This window comes from Arachis ipaensis, chromosome B06, assembly GCF_000816755.2.
Source record: "Arachis ipaensis cultivar K30076 chromosome B06, Araip1.1, whole genome shotgun sequence".
NCBI lineage: Eukaryota > Viridiplantae > Streptophyta > Magnoliopsida > Fabales > Fabaceae > Arachis > Arachis ipaensis.
In genome coordinates, this window is record NC_029790.2 from 72566571 (window position 1) to 72581117 (window position 14547).

General features: G+C 37.4%; 2 protein-coding genes across 2 annotated transcripts; both read left to right on the forward strand.

The window, feature by feature from the left end:
- Nucleotides 980-2548, forward strand: LOC107646975. The gene has a single exon (XM_016351115.1). It carries the CDS (start codon nucleotides 980-982, stop codon nucleotides 2546-2548), a length of 1569 nt encoding a protein of 522 aa, XP_016206601.1.
- LOC107646974 lies at nucleotides 11843-14110 on the forward strand. The gene is made up of 8 exons (XM_016351114.1): nucleotides 11843-12110; nucleotides 12205-12449; nucleotides 12540-12743; nucleotides 12872-12964; nucleotides 13061-13168; nucleotides 13273-13641; nucleotides 13957-13984; nucleotides 14100-14110. Exons 1-8 carry the CDS (start codon nucleotides 11843-11845, stop codon nucleotides 14108-14110), a joined length of 1326 nt encoding a protein of 441 aa, XP_016206600.1.

Here is a 14547-nt window from a genome sequence, read left to right on the forward strand (position 1 = left end):
AAAATAATCAAGAAATTTGTTAATTGCTGGTTGGTTGCTACAAATAATATCTTCAAATAGTAGAGATATATATATATAGAATTGAAGGATGCTGAGGCTGAATTGAATATATGGGGGTGGTTATAATCCTTTTTCCTTTTACAGTGCATATAATTTATATTTCATATAGTAGTTCCTAGGTCTGGACCAAGCTATATATTGGATTAATATATATAAATATGGCATTTTTTTAATGGATTATGGCCCACAATTTGTGCTAAATATATGTAAATGGATGCTATTTTAATTTCAAATGTAATTTTCAAGCAGTTCATGCTGAGCAATTAGACTAATGCTCCAAAGTTGCCAAGGGTTTACCTGCCCTTTTGGGGTTTTCTCCAGCCACTTCTTCGATTCCTACTTTCTAAATTCCCCCATTTTTCAAATTTCTATGGGTTTTTTTTATGTTTTAAAGTAAGAAAAAAAATTTAATTCTCAAGAGCATTTTAATTTTATGCTTTCCAATAGGCTTTTGATAGTTATCTATCCACCACTACTACCACTTCTTTTATCCTGCTGCTCCTGTGGTATTACTTTGATGTTGCTGTGGATTTGATTATCTGTTGCCGAACCGTTATTCGCTGCCGCTGCTACCTTTCTAATTCTGCTTCTGTTGCGCTACTACTTTGGTGCTGGTGTTATACGGATTACGACAGTATTTAAGGTTGGTTCATGCGAATTTAAATACATCTCTTAATTTGTTATTAATGTTATGTGGACAACTTAAGTGCTTTCTTGAGGCACTCACTTCAGGACCTTTAAGAATTGCTAAAATTTAATTTTCTTCGCTATTTTATGTCCAATGCCTTCAAAGTATTTTAGAGACTTGGAAAATTTTGTCTCTTAGTTAATTAGGAAGCTAGACTCGCAGTTAGTGAGACTAGCAGTAAAGACTTCAAACTAGAAACTTAGCTATCTATTTGAAATATATAGGTTTTCGATGGATGTGTCCAACGATTGGATGGATACACCACATCATGAAAAAGAATATCAACTCGGTGTAGAAAAGTTTTTACACTTTGCTTTTTCATCACCGGGAATTCCTCAAGGGGAAGAAATTCAATGCCCATGTGCAAAGTGTTGTAATAGACTTTGGTTAAGGAGAGATGTCGTGTATGACCATCTAATATGCGATAGATTCGTAAAAGGTTATAGGCGGTGGTTTAATCATGGGGAATCACTTGTTGCTATGGATGTTGACAGTGACACAGATGAGGAATATAACTACAATGATAATATTGATGAGTTGTTACGTGATAGATTCAGAGATACTACACAAGTTGATGGACATAACATGGGGCCTAACGAAGGTGCAAAAGAATTTTATAAATTGGTAGACGAGGCAAGCCAAGAGCTATACCCTGGATGTAAAGGATTCACAAGATTATCCTTTACCATCCGTCTTTACTTGTTAAAATGCTTGCACGGTTGGAGTAATGCGTCGTTCACTTCTCTCTTAGAATTATTGAAAGAAGGAATGCCACATTTGAATATTCCTACTTCTTTTGATAAAACGAAGAATATGGTGAAGAATTTGGGTCTTGACTACCAAAAGATCGATGCATGTCCCAATGATTGTATGTTGTATCAGAACGGGCATGAGAATGACTCATCTTGCCATGTCTGTGGAACATCCCGTTATATTGAGCATCATGTAGAAGAGGACGATGCTACCTCATCTAAAAAGCCTCGTAAAGTTGCTGCAAAAACTCTAAGGCATTTCCCCCTGATTCCTAGACTTCAAAGGCTTTTTATGTGCACAAGGACGGTTGAAGCTATGTCTTGGCATCATAATGAATGTGTTAAAGATGGGTCGTTAAGGCATCCTGCCGATGGTGAATCTTGGAAAGCATTTGATAGTCGACATGAAGATTTTGCAAAGGAACCTCGTAATGTAAGACTTCGCTTAGCAAGCGACGGATTCAATCCGTTTCGAACTTTGAGTAGTACACATAGTACATGGCCTGTTGTTCTGATGGTGTATAATCTACCCCCTTGGATGAGTATGAAGCCTGATTATTTTATGCTCTCTTTACTCATTCCTGGCCCACAATCACCTGGAAATGATATTGATAACTTTCTTCAACCACTAATTGAAGAATTAAAAGAATTGTGGGAGTTAGGTGTCGAAACATATGATTCCAAAGAGAACAAAACATTCAACATGAGAGCATGTCTTTTATGGACAATTAACGACTTCCCTGCGTATGCTATGTTATCTGGGTGGAGTACAAAGGGAAGATTGGCTTGTCCATGTTGTAATGATGAGACTTCTTCTATATATCTGAAACATAGCCACAAGACTGTTTATATGGATCATCGAAGGTTTTTACCCATGAACCATCTATGGAGACATAATAAAAGATCTTTCAATGGGAAAACTGAACTTAGGTCTCCACCGCAGTTGTTAGATGTAACAACTGTATTTCATATATTGCAAGGGGTAGATAATTCTTTTGGGAAGAAGCAAAGGAAAGCAAAGAATGGCATTTCAAATTGGAAAAAGTGATCAATCTTTTTTGATTTACCATATTGGAAGTTCAACATGTTTAGACACAACCTTGATGTCATGCACATAGAGAAGAATATAGTTGATAGCATAATTGGAACGCTTTTGGATATTTCTGGAAAGACAAAAGATCATGCAGCTGCGCGTTTTGACCTTAAAGACATGGGTATCAGGAAAAACCTTCAACCAAGAGATACGAATGATGGTAAAAGAACTAAGAACTAAAAGGCATGCTTCTCAATGACTGCAGCAGAGAAAACAATATTTTGTAGTGCGTGAAAAGGGGCAAAGTTACCAGACGGCAGCGCTTCCAATATCGCTCAATGTGTGCAGCAAACGGAAAAGAAGATTTCTGGTTACAAGACCCATGATGCTCATTTCATGTTACATTACTTGTTGCAAGTACCGATCAAGAGCATACTTCCTGACCATGTTGCCATCGCTTTAGTTCGATTATGTTCATTTTTTCGCCGGATATGTCAGAAGGTAATTAGCCTAGATGAGGTAGTTAACTTAGAAGCAGAGATTGCTGAGACATTATGCCAATTGGAGAGGATTTTTCCTCCAAGCTTTTTTGACATAATGGTGCACTTGCCTATCCATTTGGCAAATGAAGTGAGGTTAGGTGGTCCAGTTCAATATCGTTGGATGTACCCTGTTGAACGATATATGTGCACACTAAAATCGTATGTTCGTAACAGAAGTCGTCCAGAAGGATCCATTGCTGAAGGATATTTGGCGAATGAGTGTATTAATTTTTGCTCAAGATATTTGCATGAAGATGTCCAAACAAGATTCAACAGAGTCCCTCGAAACAATGATGAGTGTGTTTCAGATGAGCTGCAAACTCCGAGTTTGTTTCCAAGCAAAGGATGTCCTTTGGGTGGAAAAATGGGAGATTTGTTCATGTTAGATGAAAAATCAGAAATACAAGGTCATTCATACATCCTAAACAATTGTGATAAGATCGAAGTCTACATGAGGTATTTTGTTTGATTCATTGTCATTTCGTAGACCCCAATCATAACATTTTACCCTACTAACAAATAAGAATATGATTATTTGATCTTCAGAGAGCATGAGGAGGCAGTAAATGAGTACAATCCACGAAGAACAAAGTGGGAGAAAGCCAAAGACCATAGTCAACAGTTCTCAGAATGGTTTAAAACTCGTGCCATGAAAAAGGATGTGCCTGGTTGGGCAAAAGGGTTGGCTAGGGGTCCAAATAGAGTTGCAAAAAGATTTTCAGGTTATGTTATCAATGGGTATAGGTTTCATACAAGGCACCGTGATGCGAGATGTAAAACCCAAAATAGTGGTGTCACATTGGAGGCATTGACTCCTAGTTTTGCTACTGTGAAAGATAAAAACCCAATTGAAGCCAAAGTAACCTACTATGGTAGAATAGTCGATATGTTTGAATTAGATTATTATGGCCAATTTAAGGTAGTCCTGTTTAAGTGTGAGTGGTATTGATGGTGTATTTTTGTGGAAAAACGAATTTCTCCAAAATACCCAAAACTAACCGGCAAGTGCACCGGGTCGCATCAAGTAATAATAACTCACGGGAGTGAGGTCGATCCCACAGGGATTGAAGGATTGAGCAATTTTAGTTTAGTGGTTGATTTAGTCAAGCGAATCAAGATTTGGTTGAGTGATTAGTGATTTGCAGAATTTAGATTGCATGGAAAGTAAAGGGAATGGGGAATTGGATTTGCAGAAATTAAACAAGGAAAAGTAAAATTCAACAAGCAGAGGAGTAGAAGATAACTTGGATTGAACCGGATCTAAAAACAGAATTGTAAATGAGCATGAAAAGCATTAAACAGAGGATGTAAAATTGGAATTTAGATCTCAGGACCGAAGAGACTAGATAACCAAGTCTAGATCTCAATCCCTTCCTAGATCCAACAAGAACAATTGCAAAGGAAATGTAAATAGCAAAGAAAGTAGATGAAGAAGCAATTAACCAAAACTGAAATTCAATTAAGCAGAGAATTAAACAAAGAGATCTCAGGATGAGATTGAAACAGAATTCCTTCAATTCTCCAACCCAAGATCCAAGATAAGTGTAATTGAAATTGAAAGCAAGAAAACTAAGAGGAAGGGAATTCAATTCTCCTTCCCCGAGACTTAGAAATTAAAATTCTCTTAACACCAAAAGCTCTCCGAAAACTCTCTATGAAAACTAAAAGGAAAAGCTCCCCAAAAACTTAAATCCTATGCTATTTATACACTTTCTTCAAATGGTCTTCAAGCCTTCAATTGGGCCTTTGCTCTTGATGGAATTGGGTTGATAGAGGCCTTGGTTGATTGCTCTTGGAGTTTGGAGAAGAACCGAATTGAACCGGGTTTGGAATCATGAAAGCTTGAGTAAAAGTTTGAGTAAAAGTTTGAGGCTAACTTTTACTCCAACTTTTCACATCAGCCACCAAAAGTTTCTGATACCAACGTTGGGGCAAAAGTTAGGGGTCAAACTTTTGCTCCAATGTTGGCCTCCCCTTGCACACACATGGCGCCAACGTTTGCCAAAAAGTTAGAGGCAAACGTTGGCGCAAACTTTTGCTCTCCAGGGTGTGTTGTTCATGCGCCAACGTTTGCCAAAAGGTTTGAGGCTAACGTTGGCGCAAACTTTTGCTCTCCAGGGTGTTGATTTGTGGTGCCAAAAGTTTTCCAAAAAGTTTGAGGCAAACTTTTGCTCCAGCTTTTTGCACAAAAGTTTGAGGCAAACTTTTGGTCCAGCTTTTTGCTCCCTGGTTCATTTTCACTTATTCCAAAAGTTTGAGCTAAAGTTTGAGGCAAACTTTTGCTCAAACTTTTTGTCCTCTCTTCCTCCTAGCCATTCCTTCTTGTTTCAACCTTTCTCCAAGCTTTCTTCACCTATCATTAATCAACCAAACACATCAAAGCTATGCTCAAAACCATGAGATATTCATTCTTTCATAATATGTGACAATTATAGCATAAAACCTCATGAAATAGCATGAATTCATGCATGGTTGATTAAATCAAAGGAAGCATGAAAATCTACCCAATTGGCTTGCTTATGGCTCAAGAAAGTGCATAATTCAATTGAAAACAAAAGAAAAAGGCTAGTGAAACTAGGCTAAGATGACTTGTCATCACAACACCAAACTTAAAGCTTGCTTGTCCCCAAGTAAGAAATGATTTATTGAGAAGAAAGAATGAAATGGAAGAGGATGTTCATGCTGGTAGAGTGTTATTGGTAGTTCATGGGGTTTAATGTGGATATGTACACACTCACCTCTTATTGACTCTTAAGCCTAGAAAGTCTCCTTCAAGCTTCAAGTAACATACTGCTATGACCTCTCATTATTCCTTTATCCTTGGCTATTATCTTGTTCATAAGCTTTATTTGAGTGTCATGTGTATCAAGTTCATTTTCTTTTCTTTATACTTGACACATTATTCACTATAGACACTTGGCTCACATTCCTTCTTAGAACATTGATGCCCAGCACCTCTTTGGGCTACTAAATGCCTTGTAGTTAGGTTGCTCTTGATAGTGGACTTTCAGCTGATGATCCCGGATTAGTTAACCCAAGTCATCAAGTGTTGATGCACTCCAAAGAGCTTAATAATCCAAGCAGATCCTAATACAAAGACACCACAGGCATATGCTCTAAGGTTCAAGCTATTGGTGTCCAGCTTTGTTTCTTTTTGTTTTTCTTTTGTTCTGCCACTCTTTGGCTATTTCTTTTTTCTCCCTTTTTTTTTCTTTTTTGTTTTTCTGTCTAACCAAGGACTTTTATTTGATTGAGATTCATAGACAGTAGGCCACTTTATACTTAGAAGGGGACATCCTAGTTCTTTTATTCACCAAAGTGAGCTATTATACAATCACACACACACACCACCACTTACTTTTATTGTACTTCTATCTAACATACTTCTATCTCACTTCACATTCAAACATTTCTTTTATTGAATTGAAAATGCAGGGGACAAAGCATGCTTTTTGTTCAGTGAAAGTAAACACACAAGCACACACATAGACTAGCTTACTTACTTTAAGAGAAACAAACAAGATGCAAAGACTATTAATTATAATAACTACTTAAAGAGGCAAGGACCACTTAAAACAGACATAATGCATGCTTTTTCTTTGTAGTGATGAACAAGGAGCAAGTCCACCTTTTATTTGTCATGCTTTTTCTTTCTTCTTTCATACACCTGGTTGCTGGTGTTCCCTGTGTCCATGTCTGTTGTCTGTTGATCCTGCCAGAAACCAGCTCTATTCATCGCTTCCTCTACTCTATCTTCAAGCTTCATTGCATTGCTTACTTCTATCTCACTTCTCCTTTTGAAGAATTCATCAAAAGTTGGAAAAGCTGGATCCATGTTGTGTAGATGCTCTCCAATATAGTTCAGCTTGATTTGACTATTTATGTTGTAGTCGGCTTGGACCTCATATCTTGCATCTTGGAGTGTTGTGAACTCTTTGAGAGCCCTCAAATTTTTAGCTTGCATTTGTTCCAACTTTCCAAATGATTCATGAGATTGAAAAGCATGCTCTTCTTGCATCACAATGAATTTTGACTCAAATTCACTTTGTTTGTTCATCATTCTTAGCTCCCGTTCTTCTTGTTCTTGTTAGTTTTTCATGTATAGTGATCCAAGACTTTCTTGATTGCATCCAAGCTAAAGTCTACTTCCACTCCCCGCACATAGCTCTTGTATGTTGGGGCCTCACTCATGTCAAGCCTTGAGACATTGGCATAGAACTCTCTTATGATATTAGCATTGATTCGGGTGATTGGTGATATGAGTTCCTCCCACCTCCTCTTTCGAATTTTGTCCTTCATTTCTTGGCATCCATCATCCGGCAGCATGAGTGGAATTTTTGGATATATTTTCTTCTCATTCATCCATTCAATTTGCATCTGATGGTACCGAGATTTGAATCTCCATCGGTCATATTCAGGGGTGCTCTCCTCTACCATGGGATCTTTCCCTCTTCTTCGTTTGGTTCTTGAGGAAGAGGCCATGATCACTTGGTTGTTTGAGACTCTTGAGGTTAAAGGAAGTGTGAAGAATATTGGATATTTTGATGTATATTTAGTGCAAGAAGAAATTTGAGGTTGAGCTTATTATGATGAGAAATGATGAAGGGAATGGAGTTTAAATGGTTGTGGTGCAAGGATTCGGTCATATGCATGGCTTGAAGGTGGTGTGTCATTTAAATGAACAATGAAGGGCTAGGATGCTATTGGATACTATGTGAATCAAAGGTGTGCATGTAAGGATGAATGAAGGCAAAGCTTGCTTCTTCAATTGTCTTTGCCGTGATCATCTCAAGGAGTGGCAGATTCTATTTTTGAGGCATGTGATGAGATTTTGTCCTCATGCTATGCTTTCCTTTGTCTTGTCTCTTTCATGGAGTGTTCTTTGACCACCTAGTCATCACAACAAGACAACACACATTAGCTTTATTAAACCGTGGCAATGGTGCTTTTTTTCATTAACACTATATGAATCATCATTCCTTATATCCATTTGAACCGTGGCTTTTCTTGGAGGACACCAAACTTAATGTTTGGTCATATAGTTGAAAATATGTGTTTCTTCCTCCAACTAGTGAAATTGAAATCCCAATGTCATTCTTGGTCAAATGTTTATAAGAAATGTTTTCATCATAATTTTCCTTTTTCTCTCTTTTTTTTTTTCATGAGGGATCAATTGTGTCCCTAAATCCGTGCATCAAAGTTTGGTGAACACCAAACTTGTACCTTGCTTAAGGGGTAAATGTGAGATGCTAGTAGTAAATCACAATTGATGCCTTCATCACAGAATATGATTTCTTTTTAATTGAAAAGTCTCAGTAAGAGATAATGTATGATCATTGATGCATGATTTTTTTTTATGAGAAGAGAAACACCAAACTTAGTGTTTGGTCATATGCTAGGCATATAGTATGAAAATGTTTGTAACACTGGTTTGGTGTGCTTGAAGGCACACCAAACTTTAGAAGTCTTAGCATATGTAAAAATATTGCATGCATTCATTAAGTACGTCTATGAAAATAAATTTCATGCTCAGATGATCATAGCTTATTGAATTTAAAATGACATAAATCTTAAATCATGGGTTGCCTCCCATGGAGCGCTCTTTTATTGTCACTAGCTTGACATTGGAGCTTTCTTTTATGGTGGTTGAGGATTGTAGTGCCTCAACTTGTCTCCCCTGACTGTGATCCTCCTCTTTGTTCTCTGGTGTTCAATTTCAGCATGTTCCAACGAGAGTATGTTGCTGACATTGTAATAGTCATCAGTCTGTTGGCTTGCTCCCAGTTGTTGATATGTCAATTGCACTTTGTCACCTTTGGAAAGTCCTTCTGTTGGAATCTTCCTGTTCTTCCAACCCCTTTTTGTTTTGTTTCTGCGTTTCATCCCCTTTTTTGTTGATCTTTCTTTTATGGCTGTAGACTTGGGGATTTCTCTCTTCAGTAGCTAATACTCCAATATCCTCTTGGACTTTTTCATCCTTTTGCACAATCTTCTGCCTTGGGATATTGTTGTGAATCACCTTGTCAATTTCCATAGAGTCCCTCCTCCTATTACTAAACTGGGCTTCTGGTAATACTTTCAGAGTGACACTCTTATCATGCATCCTGAGAGTTAGTTCTCCTTGCTCTATGTATATGATAGTTCTAGCAGTGGCCAAGAATGGCCTTCCCAGGATAATAGAATCACCATCATCCCCATCTGAATCCAGAACCACAAAATCTGCAGGGTATATGAAATTGTCCACCTTGACCAGAAGGTTTTCAATCATACCCCTGGGGTATACTGTTGACTTATCTACCAGCTCTAGAGATATCTGTACTGGTTTAACTTCCTCTATATGCAAATTTTTTACCAAGGAGGATGGTATTAAGTTGATACTTGCTCCTAGATCGCACATTGCTTTAGTGATGGTTAATTCCCCAATGGTGCAAGGTAGCAAAAAGCTCCCTGGGTCCTCAAGCTTAGGAGGAAGTCCTTTTTGAATCAGGGCTCTGCATTCCTCAGTAAGCAGTATGGTTTCTTTCTCATCCCAACTTCTTTTCTTGTTGATAAGCTCCTTCAAAAACTTGGCATACAGAGGCATTTGCTCAAGTGCTTCAGCCAAGGGAATTTTGATTTCCAGCTTTTTAAAAGTCCCAAGGAACTTATGAAATTGTTGGTCCTTAGTCTCTTTGTTGAACCTCTGGGGATATGGCAGTGGAGGTGTGATGCTCTTTCCTATTTGCTGCTGTCCCTGAGTTACTTCTTCTGAACCGTGTGGTTGGTTGTCCTTCTCTTTGAGTTTCTTAATGCTCTTGTTTGGCGTCACAACTTGATCCTTGGCTTCATCTGCCTTTATTTGCTCCTCATCTTCTATTGGCCTTTTGCTGCTCTCTGCTTGCTTCTTTGTAGTGTCATTATTGTTCATCAATGTTTTTCCACTCCTTAATTGTATTGCCTTGCATTCTTCATTAGGATTTGGAATTGTGTCACTCGGCAGAGAGCTTGAAGGTCTCTCAATAGAGATCTGCTTGGAGATTTGCCCCATCTGCCTCTCTAGGCTCTTTATGGAGGCTTCATGGTTCTTGGTTGTCATTTCCTGGTGTTTCAACATTTTATCCATCAAGGTCTCCAAGTTAGTGAGTCTTTGAGATTCAGGTGATACTTTATTCACGCCATTGGACTTGACAGTGTCACAGATCCTTAAGAAGGTAGATAAATGTTGATTTGGATCCTCCAATCGTCCTCCTCCAAACGAGCAGTTGTTTTGGACTAATGTAATGAGTTGTGGCTTCAATTCAAAGTTATTTGCATTGACATTAGGGGTGAGAATGCTGCTTCCACAATGTCTAGCATTTGCAAAGGTATAGGAGGCCAAAACTCTCCTCTGGGGTGGGTTGTTATTGTTGTTGTCTGCTCCACCAGGTGGATTGGTTGAATGTTCCTCCATATCTTGGAATTCTTCTTTTAATTCCTCTTCTCCAACAATATTTTTCCCTCTTTCAGCTCTTCTTAACCTCCTGAGAGTTCTTTCGTCTTGTTCATGAAAGGTGGGTGTGGTTCTTCTTGTACCTGACATACAAGCAAAACATAAGAAACACTCAAACCAGTGATACTTCAATCTACTACTAGAATGAAGTTTTAGTTAGCTTAAGCAAAAATTCAAACAGTTAGTGGGTTAATTGAAAATTAAAGGACAGAAAAGAAAAAGTGCTTGATCTAGATCTCCACTTTACTTAATCATTGTCAATCTAATCAATCCCCGGCAACGGCGCCAAAAACTTGATGGTGTATAAACGATCCGACACAAAACTCACCGGCAAGTGCACCGGGTCGCATCAAGTAATAATAACTCACATAAGGCTAGTGACACTAGGCTAAGATGACTTGTCATCAGGTATACAGTTGCAAAAGACAACTTTGGTCTCTCATATGTGTATTTCAATAAGAAATGCTACCAAGAAGAACCATTTGTGCTAGCATCCCAAGTAAACCAATGCTTTTATGTGCAAGACCCATATGTGAGTGACAAACACTATGTTATGAAAACAATTCCAAGAGATTTATTTAGGATAAGTGATGACCTTGAGTCTGATTCCCCCATAATATATGCAAGGGAGCCATGTGAACCTGAAGTGATTCCCAGTCTCCCAAATGATAATGGCGAAGTTGATCTAGTGAGGAATGATCTACGAGCAACCATTATAGATGTAGCTCCAAATATGTTTGCCAAACAACGTGGTGAGGAAGATGAGGAGAGTGAATACGAGTACATAGAGGACTCTGATTCTGAAACATCTTGACATGTTTTCATGTAATGCTGTTTTGGTAGAATTCTAAATGTCTCATTTGTTTTAGTTATTTTGCTTAGTTAATTACTCGCTTATGTTGATTATGTTCGTTTAATTATTCATAAAATAACATTTTTTTCATTGCAACTCTTTTGTGTATGCAGAATGGAGAAAGGAGAGATCGCTAAAAGAAAATGGATAAGTACCTTAGCACAAAAAATGAAAGAAAAAAGTCCAAAAAAAAAGAATTCCTTCGAGGTTACACAAGTGAGGTCAAGTGCTGAATTGCTACAACAATACAATATTAAAAGAGAAAAGATCATGGCTAAAAATAAGAAGGCTAGCTTCCAAGCTCAAGACCCAAAAGATCAAACAAAAACCAACCCATCACAATCGTGGAAGATGCCATTGAAGAGCAAGCTAGGACTCCAAAGAAGAAAAAGAAGGTGCAACCAATGTCACTTTTTCAAGAATGTGAACATAATGGGAACGGGACAATGTCTCAAGCTGAAAAGACCTCCAAAACTGGGAATCAGAGGACTGTTGAAGCTGATACAATGGAACAAAATGATTTAAGTTCTGATGATGAGGGAGAAGATACAAGCGAGCTAACTGCAAGTTCAACGAAAAAAGGAATGAGTCTTGACATGTATTTTAAGGTACATGGGATAAATTTGGAAGATGAAGAAGATGAGGAAGATGAGGAAGATGAGCTTGATGATGCTGCAAATGATGAGGGTAATGGAGGACAAGCTAGTAATGAAGGTGCTTTTCTTGTTTTACCTTATTGTCAAAATATAGCTTGTATTACTTCTAAGTTGATTTGAGTTTAAAATTCTGTTATTTTAATCGGATTTAGGCACAATAAAGAAGAAAACTCGTGGAAAGACTATGTGCAAAAAGCTTCATGCCACTGATTTTAATGATCGACGGGAGGTGGAATTTCTTGGAGGGCAGCCTATAGGTCCAACCAAGGAGGTTGTATCTAACCTCAACCAACTCTTGGGCACAACAGTTAGGAATCCTCGTTTTGTGACTTTGCTATATACTAGTTGGCATGGTGTGCCTAAAAACCTCAAAGAGGACATGTGGGAGTATGCCAATGTATGTAAGAATTATAGATAATTTTGTTAAGATTTATTTGTTACTTTATTTATGCTAACCTTTGACATTCTAATTTGTTGTCTTGTTTAGCAAAAATTCATTCTTCCAATAACTTCAAAGTCGTGGGTAATGAACGGATTTTGTCGTGCATGGAAAAAATACAAAGGCGAAATAAAAAAGGAACATTTCTTGAAGTACAACACAAAGAAAGAAATGATAAAGAACCGATCGTTAGAGATCCCGGAGGTTCAATTTCGCAAACTAATTCGGTATTGGAGTCTTCCGACTGTTAAGGTAATATTGTCTTTTAGTTCTTTATTTGATTAAACTTGGTGTTTTGGAAAAAGGTAGTGTGATTTTGAAAAAACAAGAAAACATGTTTATTAAGAATAATAACATCTCTTTTTCATGTTTATATTTAGGCTGTGTCTACTAAGAATGCTGAAAATAGGTCAAAGCAAACATGTCCTCACCGGATGGGTTCCACAAATTTTGGAATAGCGCGCAAGCAACTGGTAATGTAACTTATTTTTTTGTGATTTCTCATTTATATTCAGGTTGTAGTTTACTAGTTAGCATGCTTCATGTAAATTTTTCTATATGTACTCTAGCGCGACTCTAAAGAGAACAGTGAAGAACCATCAAGAGTTGAAGTTTTCATAGCAACTCGCACAAGTAAAAAAGGAAAAGAAATTGATGCTAAAACGCAAAGCACAATTGTGAGTTGTTTGTATTTGTATTTGGAAATGTACAATATTAATTCTATAATGATTTCTATAGTGATTTCTATTAATATTGTTTGTATGCTAAATTAATGCGGCAGGCTGAACTTCAAACCCGCATAGAGGCAGGGGAAAATGATGAGGATGCATTTGTAGGAGTGTTAGGAAAGGACCGACCAGGTCGAGTTCGTTGTTTTGGGGCTTCGATTACAAAAAGCTCTCTTAAAAAGGATGAGGAGATTCAACAAGTCAAGGTTGAATACAACAACAAGGTTGAATCATTAGAGAAGAAGATGGACGGTGTATGTAGTTTATTAAAGGTATTGGTGCACCAAGTCAACCCTGGAATGAGTGAGGAAGAGGTAGCAGCCTTAGTGCAAGCTGCCCAAAATTCTCCTTTGGATGCCTCAAGTAGCAGACCGAGAAATACTCCTCGCTCCTCCGAATCAACTCATATTCCACCCAAAGATGTAAGTCACTATCTTTGGATATTCGATATATTTCCATTTAAAGTAGTTGACTTATTGTTTTTGTTGATTTTGGACATTTGATAGTGAGATAAAAGATTCTAAATGGTGCTAATGGTGTTGAATTGGAATCTGAATTCAAAGTTGTTGACTTTTTAGTAGTGTTTTGTTTTGTATCTAGTGTGGCATTGAATCTCAATTTTGGAAAACACGACAAATCTTTGAAGATTTGCACTTTTTCCTAATCAAATTGGATAAAGGAAAAGAAAAGAAACCATAATTGAATTTTAATGTTTTTGTTTGTTTTGATTTTTGCAGACTCCAGAAGGAATTAATGGCTCTCATGGTATATCTCATTTTGCTTGATTTATTTATTGGGGATCGGTTATAGAATTGATCCATATGCAATTTGTATTGATTTTCCAGTTGCTAGTATAAATTGTGCATGCATGTGACTGCAGGTGCAGTATAGGGCTACAAGAATGGTTAATTTGGTTGTGAAATATATTAGGAGTTAGGGTGATACATGCCATTGTTGAGAAACATGTGACTGTTGCAGAAATAAAAAGGAGGGGAGGGGGGGCAGTTTGATTGTTAGCTTCCTAGCTATAGCAGTACCCTTTTTCCCTTTTTTGAAAACTTTAAGAACAAAAAAAGTATCCTGGCTTTCAATGAAAGAAAAGCCTTTGCTGGTTACAAATATTGTACAACTATAACATTCATTTGTTGATAATATATGTCTCTATTTTTTGGTTTGGTATAAGATGCAATAACACAACAATATTTAAAATTATGCAAGGAAGTGCTGAAAACAGTTTCGCTCACAATGGTGATCAGTAATCATGAAGTTTTATATTTTGTAATAAAGTGTAAAGGAAGTAGATAATGTAACCCATGTTGGAATTGTAA